The sequence below is a fragment of the Thalassophryne amazonica genome, chromosome 9 (genome assembly GCF_902500255.1).
Source record: "Thalassophryne amazonica chromosome 9, fThaAma1.1, whole genome shotgun sequence".
Classification (NCBI taxonomy): Eukaryota; Metazoa; Chordata; class Actinopteri; order Batrachoidiformes; family Batrachoididae; genus Thalassophryne; species Thalassophryne amazonica.
In genome coordinates, this window is record NC_047111.1 from 104,018,338 (window position 1) to 104,034,391 (window position 16,054).

General features: G+C 40.4%; 1 protein-coding gene across 2 annotated transcripts in view; it reads left to right on the forward strand.

Annotated features, from left to right (window-relative positions):
• Window positions 1-16,054, forward strand: part of robo4 (roundabout, axon guidance receptor, homolog 4 (Drosophila)) — a 75,203-nt gene that overhangs the window by 7,956 nt on the left and 51,193 nt on the right. For both annotated transcript variants that reach the window (XM_034178884.1, XM_034178885.1), the window contains exon 2: window positions 5,890-6,216. In XM_034178884.1, coding sequence (XP_034034775.1) covers window positions 5,890-6,216 — 327 coding nt within the window. The remainder of the gene's footprint in view (window positions 1-5,889; window positions 6,217-16,054) is intronic.

Consider the following 16,054-nt stretch of genomic DNA (forward strand, 5'->3'; position numbering starts at 1 on the left):
TTGAGGCTGTCATTCTCAGCATCTGTGTGGATGTTAAAATCGCCCACTATAATTATCTTATCTGAGCTAAGCACTAAGTCAGACAAAAGGTCTGAAAATTCACAGAGAAACTCACAGTAACGACCAGGTGGACGATAGATAATAACAAATAAAACTGGTTTTTGGGACTTCCAATTTGGATGGACAAGACTAAGAGACAAGCTTTCAAATGAATTAAAGCTCTGTCTAGGTTTTTGATTAATTAATAAGCTGGAATGGAAGATTGCTGCTAATCCACCGCCCCGGCCCGTGCTACGAGCATTCTGACAGTTAGTGTGACTCGGGGGTGTTGACTCATTTAAACTAACATATTCATCCTGCTGTAACCAAGTTTCTGTTAGGCAGAATAAATCAATACGTTGATCAATTATTATATCATTTACCAACAGGGACTTAGAAGAAAGAGACCTAATGTTTAATAGACCACATTTAACTGTTTTAGTCTGTGGTGCAATTGAAGGTGCTATATTATTTTTTCTTTTTGAATTTTTATGCTTAAATAGATTTTTGCTAGTTATTGGTGGTCTGGGAGCAGGCACCGTCTCTACGGGGATGGGGTAATAGGGGGATGGCAGGGGGAGAGAAGCTGCAGAGAGGTGTATAAGACCACAGCTCTGCCTCCTGGTCCCAACGCTAGACAGTCACAGTTTGGAGGATCCCAAAAAATTGGCCAGATTTCTAGAAATGAGAGCTGCTCCCTCTAAAGTGGGATGGATGCCGTCTCTCCTAACAAGACCAGGTTTTCCCCAGAAGCTTTGCCAATTATCAATGAAGCCCACCTCATTTTTTGGACACCACTCAGACAGCCAGCAATTCAAGGAGAACATGCGGCTAAACATGTCACTCCCGGTCTGATTGGGGAGGGGCCCAGAGAAAACAACAGAGTCCGACATTGTTTTTGCAAAGTTACACACCGATTCAATGTTAATTTTAGTGACCTCCGATTGGCATAACCGAGTGTCATTACTGCCGACGTGAATTACAATCTTACCAAATTTACGCTTAGCCTTAGCCAGCAATTTCAAATGTCCTTCGATGTCGCCTGCTCTGGCCCCCGGAAGACAATTGACAATGGTTGCTGGTGTCGCTAACTTCACATTTCTCAAAACAGAGTCGCCAATAACCAGAGTTTGATCCTCGGCGAGTGTATCGTCGAGTGGGGAAAAACGGTTAGAGATGTGAACGGGTTGACGGTGTACACGGGGCTTCTGTTTAGGGCTACGCTTCCTCCTCACAGTCACCCAGTCAGCCTGCCTTCCCGACTGCACGGGGTCTGCCAGGGGGTAACTAACGGCGGCTAAGCTACCTTGGTCCGCACCGACTACAGGGGCCTGGCTAGCTGTAGAATTTTCCACGGTGCGGAGCCGAGCCTCCAATTCGCCCAGCCTGGCCTCCAAAGCTACGAATAAGCTGCACTTATTACATGTACCGTTACTGCTAAAAGAGGCCGAGGAATAACTAAACATTTCACACCCAGAGCAGAAAAGTACGGGAGAGACAGGAGAAGCCGCCATGCTAAAACGGCTAAGAGCTAGTAGCTACGCTAAGCTAGCGGATTCCCAAACAGGGAATCCGACACTAGACAGGCTGTGGAGCAGCACAGGTAACGCACGACAACAGTGCTAAAATAAAATAAAAATCCACTAGACAGGCTGTGGAGCAGCACAGGTAACGCACAACAACAGTGCTAAAAAATAAAATAAAATAAAAATAAAAATCCACTGGACAGGCTGTGGAGCAGCACAGGCAACGCACGACAACAGTGCTAAAACAAAATAAAAATCCACTAGACAGGCTGTGGAGCAGCACAGGTAACGCACGACAACAGTGCTAAAACAAAATAGAAATCCACTAGACAGGCTGTGGAGCAGCACAGGTAACGCACAACAACAGTGCTAAAACAAATAAAAATCCACTAGACAGGCTGTGGAGCAGCACAGGTAACGCACGACAACAGTGCTAAAACAAAATAAAAATCCACTAGACAGGCTGTGGAGCAGCACAGGTAACGCACGACAACAGTGCTAAAACAAAATAAAAATCCACTAGACAGGCTGTGGAGCAGCACAGGTAATGCACAACAACAGTGCTAAAACAAAATAAAAATCCACTGGACAGGCTGTGGAGCAGCACAGGTAACGCACAACAACAGTGCTAAAAAATAAAATAAAATAAAAATAAAAATCCACTGGACAGGCTGTGGAGCAGCACAGGCAACGCACGACAACAGTGCTAAAACAAAATAAAATCCACTAGACAGGCTGTGGAGCAGCACAGGTAACGCACGACAACAGCGCTAAATAAAAATCCACTGGACAGGCTGTGGGGCAGCACAGGTAACGCACGACAACAGCGCCCAAAAAAATAAAATAAAAATAAAAATCCACTGGACAGGCTGTGGAGCAGCACAGGTAACGCACGACAACAGTGGTAAAAAATAAAAATAAAAATCCACTGGACAGGCTGTGGAGCAGCACAGGTAACGCACGACAACAGTGCTAAAAAATAAAATAAAAATCCACTGGACAGGCTGTGGAGCAGCACAGGTAACGCACGACAACAGTGATAAAAAAAAAAAAAAATAAAATAAAATAATAAAATAAAAATCCACTGGACAGGCTGCGGAGCAGCACAGGTAACACACGACAACAGTGGTAAAAAATAAAATAAAAATCCACTAGACAGGCTGTGGAGCAGCACAGGTAACACACGACAACAGTGCCAAAAAAAATAAAATCAAAATCAAAATCCACTGGACAGGCTGTGGAGCAGCACAGGCAACGCACGACAACAGTGCTAAAAAATAAAATAAAATAAAAATAAAAATCCACTGGACAGGCTGTGGAGCAGCACAGGTAACGCACAACAACAGTGCTAAAAAATAAAATAAAAATAAAAATCCACTGGACAGGCTGTGGAGCAGCACAGGTAACGCACGACAACAGTGCTAAAATAAAATAAAAATCCACTAGACAGGCTGTGGAGCAGCACAGGTAACGCACAACAACAGTGCTAAAAAATAAAATAAAAATAAAAATCCACTGGACAGGCTGTGGAGCAGCACAGGTAACGCACAACAACAGTGCTAAAAAATAAAATAAAAATAAAAATCCACTGGACAGGCTGTGGAGCAGCACAGGCAACGCACGACAACAGTGCTAAAACAAAATAAAAATCCACTAGACAGGCTGTGGAGCAGCACAGGTAACGCACGACAACAGTGCTAAAATAAAATAAAAATCCACTAGACAGGCTGTGGAGCAGCACAGGTAACGCACAACAACAGTGCTAAAAAATAAAATAAAAATAAAAATCCACTGGACAGGCTGTGGAGCAGCACAGGCAACGCACAACAACAGTGCTAAAAAATAAAATAAAATAAAAATCCACTGGACAGGCTGTGGAGCAGCACAGGTAACGCACAACAACAGTGCTAAAAAATAAAATAAAAATAAAAATCCACTGGACAGGCTGTGGAGCAGCACAGGCAACGCACGACAACAGCGCTAAATAAAAATCCACTGGACAGGCTGTGGAGCAGCACAGGTAACACATGACAACAGTGCCAAAAAACAAAACAAAAATCCACTGAACAGGCTGTGGAGCAGCACAGGTAACACACGACAAGTGGTAAAAAATAAAATAAAAATCCACTGGACAGGCTGTGGAACAGCACAGGTAACGCACGACAACAGTGCTAAAAAATAAAATAAAAATCCACTGAACAGGCTGTGGAGCAGCACAGGTAACACACGACAACAAGAATGGCCAGACAGAAGCCACTCCTTAGTAAAATGCACATGGCAGCCCACCTGGAGTTTCCCAAAGGGCATCTGAATGACTTTCAGACCAATGACAAAACAAAATTTTCTGGTCTGATGAGACAAAGATTGAACTCTTTGGTGTGAATGCCAGGTGTCATGTTTGGAGGAAACCAGGCACCATCCCTACAGTAAAGTATGGTGGTGGCAGCATCCTGCTGTGTGGATGTTTTGCAGTGGCAGGAACTGGGAGACTAGTCAGGATTGAGGGAAAGATGAATGCAGCAATGTACAGACACATCCTGAATGAAAACCTGCTCCAGAGCACTCTTGACCTCAGACTGGGGTGACAGTTCATTTGTTAGCAGGACAATGACCCAAAGCACACAGCCAAAATAGCAGAGGAGTGGCTTCAGGACAACTCTGTGAATGTCCTTGAGTGGCCCAGCCAGAGCCCAGACCTGAATCTGATTGAACATCTCTGGAGAGATCTGAAAATGGCTGTGCACCGACACTCCCCATCCAACCTACTGGAGCTTCTGAGGCACTGCAAAGAGGAATGGGCAAAACTGCCCAAAGATAGGTGCACCAAGCTTGTGGCATCATATTCAAAAAGACTTGAGGCTGTTATTGCTGCCAAAGTTGCATCAACAAAGTGTTGAACAAAGAGTGTGAATATATATATATATATATATATATATATATATATATATATATATATATATATATATATATATAAATTTGCAAAATAAAATAAAAAATACATACTTTATTCATTTTGTCATTATGGGGTGTTGTGAGTAGAATTTTGAGAGAAAAAAATTAATTTACTCCATTTTGGAATAAGGCTGTAACATAACAGCATGAAAAAGTGGAAGAGCTGTGAATACCTTCTAGATGCACTGTAAACATTAAACCTGCCTGCAGATATTAACCCTGCCTCTTCTTTACACATTTTACTCTGTCCTACAATTGCACATTATTATCACTGTGACATAGCTGATTTCCCTGTGCGGGACTAATATAAGAATATCTTATCTTAAATAAAATTAAACAAACATTTACATTCATGACACAGCTTATGCACAGTATAGAAAGTGTTAATGAACAAAAGCAATAGGAAATTTCTGACGTCCGCCAATCCAGATCCGGATCACCTCCAATTCAGTGGAGTCTTCCATGCCCTAATATCTGTCTGTGGCGCATATTTGGTGAGAATCCATGAAGTATAGTTTTGACATAATCCTTAAAAGCATGTAAAGAGAAACTTGATCCAGAATCCAGATCCAAATCACCTACAAAATTTAATGGTGTCTTCCATGGCCTATGGAAGACAACATAGGCCATGGAATATGTACCTGTATATATGTACCTGTAGTGCAAATTTGGTGAGAATCTGTGCAGTAGTTTAGATGTAATCCTGCCAAAAGTAATCTTTCAAAGCCTATATAAAGTAAAAGTTGATCCAGAATCCGGATCCAGATCTGCATCACCTCCAAAATTTAATGCAGTCTTCCTTGGATCTGTCTGTGGTGAAAATTTTGTCAAAATCCTTGCATTAGTTTTGATGTAATCTTGATAACAAACAGACAAATAAATAAATAAACGCCAATGATTTTATTATGTCCTTGGCGGATGTAATAAGAAATAAAAGCAGACATGGAAATCATTTTAATAGTCTAATTAATGCATTTACTTTGGCTTGACCTCCTGCTCCTCCATGTCCTCGAGGTGATGCTTGTTGCCTTCACACTATGTGTCAATTTTGCTTATTAGATTAGTGTACGACAAACGTCAACACGAACCAACAAATGATTTTAGGGTTTACAAATATTTTGACGGTTCAACTTTATTTAAAAAAAAAATCTTGTCTGACGTAAAGTTAGCGGAACCAGATCTAGTGGAAGCTAGTTGGTCTACCAATGGTTTTCAAAAGCTAATCATCTTGCGAAATAGTTAGCTGTTAGCTTATTAGCTGAACTGTACCCACTACTGTCAGCACGCAGTTGGCCAATAGTGAAGTTGCTAAAAAGAAAAGAAAAAAGTCAACATTTCTGCAGTATGGTTTATTGTGTTGTGTGTTTTCCAGGAACCAGAGTTCATGCAGATGAGACGCCTCCTCAAATCATCCACCAGCCTTCTGATGTGGTGGTGAAAGTAGGCTTTCCTGCAAGGCTCTCCTGCCAGGCGGATGGCAACCCCAAGCCAACTATTAGTTGGTTGCATAACAGCCAGCCGCTAGAAATGGAGAAACGAGCTGACCAGTGGCAGACCATGATCCTACCAGACGGCAGCCTCTTCTTCCTGATTGTGGGAGGTGGCAGGCTTGGTTATACGCAAGAGGGCTTCTACACTTGTGTGGCTGAGAACAGCGCAGGCAAGGTCATCAGTCGTAACGCATCTCTCTATATCGCAAGTAAGACTCAAGCCCATGGTGGTGCCTATTGTTCTGACTTCATACATATAGCTGAAAAGTGTTTCCAGCCACTGACAGACAGCAAATATTCAAATCACATGTATTACAGTAGTTTATAATAACAGTTATAACACTTACTGTTTTGTCAGTTTATTGAAATATTAACCCTCTAGCAACCGAGGACGGACATTTATGACCCCGGGCATATATTTTTGAGCACCATTTTTCTATTTTTAATCAGAAAAAAGTTTCCTAGCATGAATTTGTCAACCTATTTGTTCTGCATTTGTTCATATAATTTTGCAAGGATCGGCCGAGCTGTGTGGCAAGTGCAATCCAAAGTTGTGCGAGGTCACTTATGACTCCCGGGGAAGTTCTATGAGATTTTTGGCATTACAGCTTCAGATGGTATGGTAATTTGCCAACTGTAATCATTATATTTTACTGTTTTTCAAGGAAGCATTGCCAATAGACCTAGAATAGCAAGATACAGCTGCTCAAGCATTGAGACTGATTCTTGATGCCTTGAGTGAGGATGAAAATAGCTTATGATTGTCACAAAGGATGACTGATAGGTTCATTGAGATTTGTGTTAAAGCATTGACATGTTCGCATATTTGATGCTATAATTATCCTACCATGTTAGTCACTACAATAGTTTGGTCACTTGAGGATTAAACAAACAGTATGCATTTAATACAAAAGAAACAGTATCTGCAAAATCTCAGAGTTCGCTGCTATGTGAGATGTCAGTAACATTGAGAAATGCATTGAGACACTTGGATCACGATGTAATTTAACCACTGTACATGGACAACAACATTAACATTGCAACATAAAACTCTTTGTATATTGTGCCTAAAACTCTTGTGAATATATTATCTAGGTTTTAGACGTTGTTATTGTGTTTGTTTTATTTAAACATGCGAGAAGCTCAGGTTGTTTCAATGTTATTTTCAATGGGAATTTATGTGAGCTGCGATCGCTTCCTGTTCATCTCATTCATTCTGAGGGAAAGTGAAGTTTGCTCTTTAACGTCCTGCTTATTATCCTTTACAGCACTGTTTGTCCCGTTTGTTCCAGAGTAATATATATAAAATGTCTGAAATTCGGTTTGCATTCATTAAGTTCCACACAGGTTGAACATAGGAGACACAGAATATTTGAAATATTTGTTTTAGCAAGTTGTCAGGCGTTGAATGCATCCAGTCTCTTATAAATGTTATGAAAGGCATAAAAATTTACATTTTGGTGGTATAATGTTCATTTGCAATTGTCATGTGGTTTCTCCTTGTTATTTTGACAGTAGCACTTCTATGGTGCGCAAGGGATTATTTTCAAATTTCAGACTTTATTGGTCCCTTCAAGGGCAATTCATCTTCACACCCAATTACCTCAGACAAGTAATCATACAAAGTATGATTGCTTGTCATAGCAGTCATAATTATTACTAGTTGAACGGAATAATGGCACACATCAGAATTAAAACAACTGCACATATACATTTGATTGTTTATGTGCGCTAAACTTTGAAACAGTCCATCATTCAAACTGAGGCAAAGTGAGTGTGGGCCGCAGCAGAAATACCGCACAGCCTAGCTTGGGGGGGGGAGTGGAGGCTGCTGCAGGCTCTGCCACGCGGCCTCCCGGAGGGGGGAGGAGGAATGGCAAGTGCGGGTGGGGCAGAAACTCAAGGGGGGAGGTGGTGGGGGGAGCATGTGTCCATGTCAGTGTCTGTCCTTGTATGCGTAGAGTCTGAAGTGGCCTTGTCGACAACTGCAGACTGTAGGGAAGGGCAGATGAAGAGGGAACCATATGCATCACCAGGGCCGTTGAAATCTTTCTGGAGGAAAAACAAGCAGGACGTTTTGACCTTCTGTAGCTGATAAGGCTATGGGATACCTCAATAGGGCGAATTCACCAGATTTAAGGAATCGATTAATGACCAATCACCAAAGTGAGGAACCTTAACCAGTTTTGAATTTAGGCATGTTAGGGCATTTTGTCTGTTTACAAAAACAAACAAACAAACAAAAAACAACTTATTTTATTGTCAGCAGGATATCACAAAAGGATATGAACATATTTTGAAGAAATTTGGTGATTAAAATAATACTTGATTCAATGTTGAGGTGGATCTTCTAGAATTCCTTAATCTTGGTTGGACTGAAAAAATTGTGGAGTGTTGGCGGTGCAAGTATAAACTCTCTAACTTGTATTTGCACATAATTTTACGCCACAACATAAAGTAAATGTATTCATATCATTTTGAGAAGATGAAACACATTTAGCAAAAAACAAACCTGAACCAATCTGATTACTCGCACTCATCTTCAACCACATCTTCCAATTAAGGGTTGCGGCGGGCTGGAGCCTATCCTAGCAGTCATAGAGCGTGAAGAAGATTACACCCTGGACAGGACACTAGTCTGTCGCAGGGTCACATATAGACAAACAAACACAATCACACAATTTAAAGTTTCCAATCCACCTATCCTGCATGTCTTTGGATGTGGGAGGAAGCCAGAGCACCCGGAGAGAACCCACACAAACACAAGGAGAACACTCAAACTCAACGCAGAAAGGCCACAGGTGGGAATCGAACCCATGACCTCTTTCTGTGAGGCAACAGTGCTAACCCACTAATCCAACGTGTTGCCCGAATCTGATTACTATGAGAATAAAATCAGTTCCAAAAAGCTGGGTTCCTTGGAGAAATATTCCATGTTCGATGTTTTAAAGGTTAACACTAATATTTCAGCTGTGATGGATTGTTCATGCTGTGTACAGTGCTACATGTAGCATGTATGATAAATAATACAAGATAATATCCAGTGGTGGGCACAGTTCTGCTAATCTGCTAACTGCTAATTATCGAAGATAATGTTTTCATTATCGGCATTAGCTTTTCAGATAACTTTGAAAACCATCATCAGAACAATTGTCTTCCGATAAGTTTTGGTCCAATAATTTGTAGACCGGGACGGCATGGTGGATTAGTGGTTAGCACTGTTGCCTCACAGCAAGAAGGTCATGGGTTCAATTCCCGTGGCCTTTCTCTGTGGAGTTTGCATGTTCTCCCTGTGTTTGTGTGGGTTTCCCTCGGGTGCTCCGGTTTCCTCCCACATCCAAAGACATGCAGTTTAGGTGGATTGGAATCTTTAAATTGTCCATCGGTGTGCGTGTGGGTGTGTCTGTGTTTGTTTGTCTGTTTGTGGCCCTGCGACAGACTGGCGACCTGTCCTGGGTGTACCCCGCCTCACACCCTATGACTGCTGGGATAGGCTCCAGCTCCCTGCGACCGTTAATTGGACTAAGCGGTAGACGATGAATGAATGAATTTGTAGACCGCTAACATTTTTGCAGACATAGCTTTTTGTAGTAAATGCGAAGTTCTATCCTTTACAAACAGAAAATAACTGGTTCCAGAGGAAACCCCTCTATCCTCTGCAGGCAAAGGAGAACTGTTCATAGAAAAGAAAAAAAAAATCATTTCGTTTTACCCCATATTAATATGCTGGCAATAGCACCCAAGTCATCCAGAGGCATACAGTTTTAACTTATGGTTAAATTTTTAACCAAACTAATTTTGGACAAGTTATTTAAATTAACGTCATGTCTGAAGTTTTATAAAGTGAAAATATGAGATATATGCTTTAGTTTATGTAGTTAGTTTTAAAGTAATGCACTAATTTTGAAGGTTTTAGTGTGGACATGCAGCTGTGCCCAGTGCATTACGGGTATTCACGACAGAAGAAATGCATTTGAGACGCTCTGATCAGGCTTCACACGGTCAACAGCATTAAACTCTTTGTATATTTTGCCTAAAACGCTCGTGAATATATTCTCTGGGTTTCTAGACATTGTTATTGTGTTTGTTTTATGTAAAAATGCCAGAAGAAGCCCAGGTTGCTTCTCCAAAAGCCGAAAAGTTTGTTCAATTGTGATTCAGGCCATGTGATATAACCGGCATCAAAATGCATAGAACACTGCCATCTACTGGTGACCAGTTATATCACAGTGTTGTTGACTGCAGGATTTTAAAATTATCTGTAGGTTTCCAAAACCTGAGAGACCCCACACGTGGAGATAAAAAAAAAATCATAGAGCTGACAGGTTTAGTTGTACAGTGTGTGGTGTCAGCCACACGGTAAAAACAACACACACAAACAGATTTCACACACGAACATTCCCAGGTCAAACACCTCGCTTTCTGATTGGCTGCATGTCACATTTTGCTCCTCCTTCTGAGCAGATCAGAGTGCTCTTACAAACCACACATGGCAGGAATATTTTATAAGATTATATTTAGCGCCATCATGATTGTCGGGGCGTCCTTAAGATTGTCGGAAGGTGAAGATCGGGTCCGATATTGGCCTAATGATCTTGCCATATGAACCAGGCTTGATGTTATGACGCCTCACGGAGCGACTGATTGATCTGTTATAACACCACACCGAGCCGCTAACTGATCGGATATTATGATGCCTCATGGAGCGACTGATTGATGCATTATGACACCGCACCGAACATGTTTTCACTATTGTTTGATTTCTTTGTGCGACTGACATCATTATTCAAGCATTCAAACGGCGATTCCTATCACCACACAGTTCTTGACAGTTCTTATTATTGAAAGAAAACTTGTCTCCCTAACCGGATAGAGTTGTGATGTCATCACGCGTGCGCTTAGGCGCAGTCTAGCGGGATCTTGAAAATTCTTTATTTTTTTATACAAATGAAAAAAAAGACATATTTTACCAAAGCACATTTATTTATTTATTTTACCAAAGCACACCAACACATGTTACATTGATTCACTTGTGTTGGTTTTTACATAGAATGAATCAACCAATCAGTATGAGCAGAGGCTGTGTTACCCATAATCCCCTTTGGGCATCTGTGTGTTAATGTTCAAATCTTCAGAATTAGTGAGTTATTTTAAAATTAACAGATACATGTTATATATCACTGTACATCTTAAGAGTTTACATTAATGTAGTTATTCTATCCAGAATAATTTTATTTTTAAAGCAAAACCATAATTCAAACCTGCTTTCCATTTCAAGACCTCTGCCTCATCGGTAGACCACTGTATCTTGTCAGGGTAAATGACGCTTTCCTACAGCAGGGGCCAGAGTGCACAAAGATAAATGCTGGCTCATTAGCTGTTTGGGTTTGTGATCGCCATTGGCTCTATTAGAAGCTTTGGTGGTGTTTAAACTCAAAATCAGCTTCTTAGCTTAGAGCGCATAGGAGGCAAAATTTAAATTTATTGGTTATCTGCAGTGGTGGACACAGACAACCAAAAAATTAACTTCAATAACAGATAATCAGATAACTGAAAAGTTATCTTTGATAAAGATAAAACGATAAACCACACAAAAATGTATTGGAAGTTACAGATAACCGATAAATTCCAGTATTGTCTCTGGTACACTACTGGAATTTATCGGTTATCTGTAACTACTAATAAACTGAATTTGAGTTTTAACACCACGATCGCTTGCTGGAAGCATCAAAAGCGACAACAGACCCAAACAATGAGCCCACACTTGGAAGTGTTCTTCATTTGTGCGATAATTTTTTGGACCGAGTTTCAGGTTAATAGTGCGTCCTGCATCGTGTAGTGTACATGGAGTAACAAACTGCGTTTAACATCTGACGACCACCTCCTGATCGCTGATCATATGGTTGAATAAAAATCAAACCTGTTTGATATTATTCTGGTTGGCCGTTGTGTGTATCCTGCTGCTGAAGAGCTACAAGCATCCAACCACCAAGATAATTATAGTGGGCGATTTTAATATCCACACAGATGCTGAGAATGACAGCCTCAGCACTGCATTTAATCTATTATTAGACTCTATCGGCTTTGCTCAAAAAGTAAATGAGTCCACCCACCACTTTAATCATATCTTAGATCTTGTTCTGACTTATGGTATGGAAATAGAAGACTTAACAGTATTCCCTGAAAACTCCCTTTTGTCTGATCATATTTTAATAACATTTACATTTACCCTGATGGACTACCCTGCAGTGGGGAATAAGTTTCATTACACTAGAAGTCTTTCAGAAAGCGCTGTAACTAGGTTTAAGGATATGATTCCTTCGTTATGTTCTCTAATGTCATATACCAACACAGAGCAGAGTAGCTACCTAAACTCTGTAAGTGAGTTAGAGTATCTCGTCAATAGTTTTACATCCTCTTTGAAGACAACTTTGGATGCTGTAGCTCCTCTGAAAAAGAGAGCTTTAAATCAGAAGTGTCTGACTCCGTGGTATAACTCACAAACTCGTAGCTTAAAGCAGATAACCCGTAAGTTGGAGAGGAAATGGCGTCTCACTAATTTAGAAGATCTTCACTTAGCCTGGAAAAAGAGTTTGTTGCTCTATAAAAAAGCCCTCCGTAAAGCTAGGACATCTTTCTACTCATCACTAATTGAAGAAAATAAGAATAACCTCAGGTTTCTTTTCAGCACTGTAGCTAGGCTGACAAAGAGTCAGAGCTCTATTGAGCTGAGTATTCCATTAACTTTAACTAGTAATGACTTCATGACTTTCTTTGCTAACAAAATTTTGACTATTAGAGAAAAAAATACTCATAACCATCCCAAAGATGTATCGTTATCTTTGGCTGCTTTCAGTGATGCCGGTATTTGGTTAGACTCTTTCTCTCCGGTTGTTCTGTCTGAGTTATTTTCATTGGTTGCTTCGTCCAAACCATCGGCATGTTTATTGGACCCCATTCCTGCCAGGCTGCTCAAGGAAGTCCTACCATTATTTAATGCTTCAATCTTAAATATGATCAATCTATCTTTGTTAGTTGGTTATGTACCACAGGCCTTTAAGGTGGCAGTAATTAAACCATTACTTAAAAAGCCATCACTTGACCCAGCTATCTTAGCTAATTATAGGCCAATTTCCAACCTTCCTTTTCTCTCAAAGATTCTTGAGAGGGTAGTTGTAAAACAGCTAACTGATCACCTGCAGAGGAATGGTCTATTTGAAGAGTTTCAGTCAGGTTTTAGAATTCATCATAGTACAGAAACAGCATTAGTGAAGGTTACAAATGATCTTCTTATGGCTTCGGACAGTGGACTTATCTCTGTGCTTGTTCTGTTGGACCTCAGTGCTGCTTTTGATACTGTTGACCATAAAATTTTATTACAGAGATTAGAGCATGTCATAGGTATTAAAGGCACTGCGCTGCAGTGGTTTGAATCATATTTGTCTAATAGATTGCAGTTTGTTCATGTAAATGGGGAATCTTCTTCACAGACTAAAGTTAATTATGGAGTTCCACAAGGTTCTGTGCTAGGACCAATTTTATTCACTTTATACATGCTTCCCTTAGGCAGTATTATTAGACGGTATTGCTTAAATTTTCATTGTTACGCAGATGATACCCAGCTTTATCTATCCATGAAGCCAGAGGATACACACCAATTAGCTAAACTGCAGGATTGTCTTACAGACATAAAGACATGGATGACCTCTAATTTCCTGCTTTTAAACTCAGATAAAACTGAAGTTATTGTACTTGGCCCCACAAATCTTAGAAGCATGGTGTCTAACCAGATCGTTACTCTGGATGGCATTTCCCTGATCTCTAGTAATACTGTGAGAAATCTTGGAGTCATTTTTGATCAGGATATGTCATTCAAAGCGCATATTAAACAAATATGTAGGACTGCCTTTTTGCATTTACGCAATATCTCTAAAATCAGAAAGGTCTTGTCTCAGAGTGATGCTGAAAAACTAATTCATGCATTTATTTCCTCTAGGCTGGACTATTGTAATTCATTATTATCAGGTTGTCCTAAAAGTTCCCTAAAAAGCCTTCAGTTGGTTCAGAATGCTGCAGCTAGAGTACTGACGGGGACTAGCAGGAGAGAGCATATCTCACCCGTGTTGGCCTCTCTTCATTGGCTTCCTGTTAATTCTATAATAGAATTTAAAATTCTTCTTCTTACTTATAAGGTTTTGAATAATCAGGTCCCATCTTATCTTAGGGACCTCGTAGTACCATATTACCCCATTAGAGCGCTTCGTTCTCAGACTGCGGGCTTACTTGTAGTTCCTAGGGTTTGTAAGAGTAGAATGGGAGGCAGAGCCTTCAGCTTTCAGGCTCCTCTCCTGTGGAACCAGCTCCCAATTCAGATCAGGGAGACAGATACCCTCTCTACTTTTAAGATTAGGTTTAAAACTTTCCTTTTCGCTAAGGTTTATAGTTAGGGCTGGATCGGGTGACCCTGGACCATCCCTTGGTTATGCTGCTTTAGATGTAGATTGTGGGGGGGTTCCCATGATGCACTGTTTCTTTCTCTTTTTGCTCCGTATGCATCACTCTGCATTTAATCATTAGTGATCGATCTCTGCCCCCCTTCACGGCATGTCTTTTTCCTGGTTTTTTCCCTCAGCCCCAACCAGTCTCAGCAGAAGACTGCCCCTCCCTGAGCCTGGTTCTGCTGGAGGTTTCTTCCTGTTAAAAGGGAGTTTTTCCTTCCCACTGTTGCCAAGTGCTTGCTCATAGGGGGTCGTTTTGACCATTGGGGTTTTTCATAATTATTGTATGGCCTTGCCTTACAATATGGAGCGCCTTGGGGCAACTGTTTGTTGTGATTTGGCGCTATATAAGAAAAAAGTTGATTGATTGATTGACCACTCGCACTGTGCATTTGCAAACACTGCAGAGCTGTCTTTTTTGTTGTTGTTGTTGTTGTTGTTTTATTTTATTTTTAAACTTTGATGTCTCCCATCGAGAGTTTTTGTAAATTAAGTTTGAAAAAAAGCTTACGTTTTGCTTCTGGAAACACGAGTCTGACGTGGTTTTTGAACGTACAATGTGTGTGAGAACATAAATCGGGCGCTCTGAACTTTTACACCGTGCAGTTCTGTGGTACAGTTTGAACTGAAACCGAGTACAGTGATTAAAAATATCATACAGTGTCTGCCCAGCTTCAGGACGAATACTGCCATGAACACTACTGGCCAGTGGATGGCAGTAGAGACCGTGAAAACTTGCCAAAACAAAATTCCAGATAATCTGTGTCTGCTACATTTAAGATGCGTTGAATTTGAGAAACGCATATACAATAACAACGTCTATAAACCCAGAGAATATATTCACAAGAGTTTTAGGCGCTAGAGTTTAATGCTGTTGTCCGTGGAACCTGAACAGAGTGTCTGAAATGCATTTGCCCTGTCCTGTCCTGTCCCTTTCCTACCCATAATGCACTGCTGGGCACAGCATGTGCTCACTAAAACCTTAAAAATTAGCGCATTACTTTAAAACTAAAACATATATCTGATATTTTCACTTTATAAAACTTCAGACGTGACAGTAATTTTAAATAACTTGTCCGAAATTAGTTTGGTTAAAATTTGAACCATAAGTTAAAAATGTATGCCTCTGGGTGACTTGGGTGATATTGCCAGCATATCAGTATGGTGAAAAGAAATGATTTTTTTTTTTGTTACCAGCTCTTCTTTGCCTGCAGGGGATAGAGCAGTTTCTCATAGAAGCAGCTCTCTTCTTTTTGCACAGGGTAGAACCATGTATTTGATAGAAAACTTTTAACAGGTAGATGCTTACATTTTTTAAATGTTTGTAGCTGTTCAGCTTTCTTTACTACGTTATTGGTCTAAAAGTTATAGGACAAAAATTTATTGCAAGATAATTAGTCCAATAATGGTTTTTAAAGTTATCTAAAAAGATAATCCGATAATGAAATCATTATCTTTGATAATTATCTGTTATCAGATTATCAAAACTGTGCCCACCACTGGTTATCTGTAGCTTCTGATACGTTTTAAGCAGTTTATCGGTTTAGCA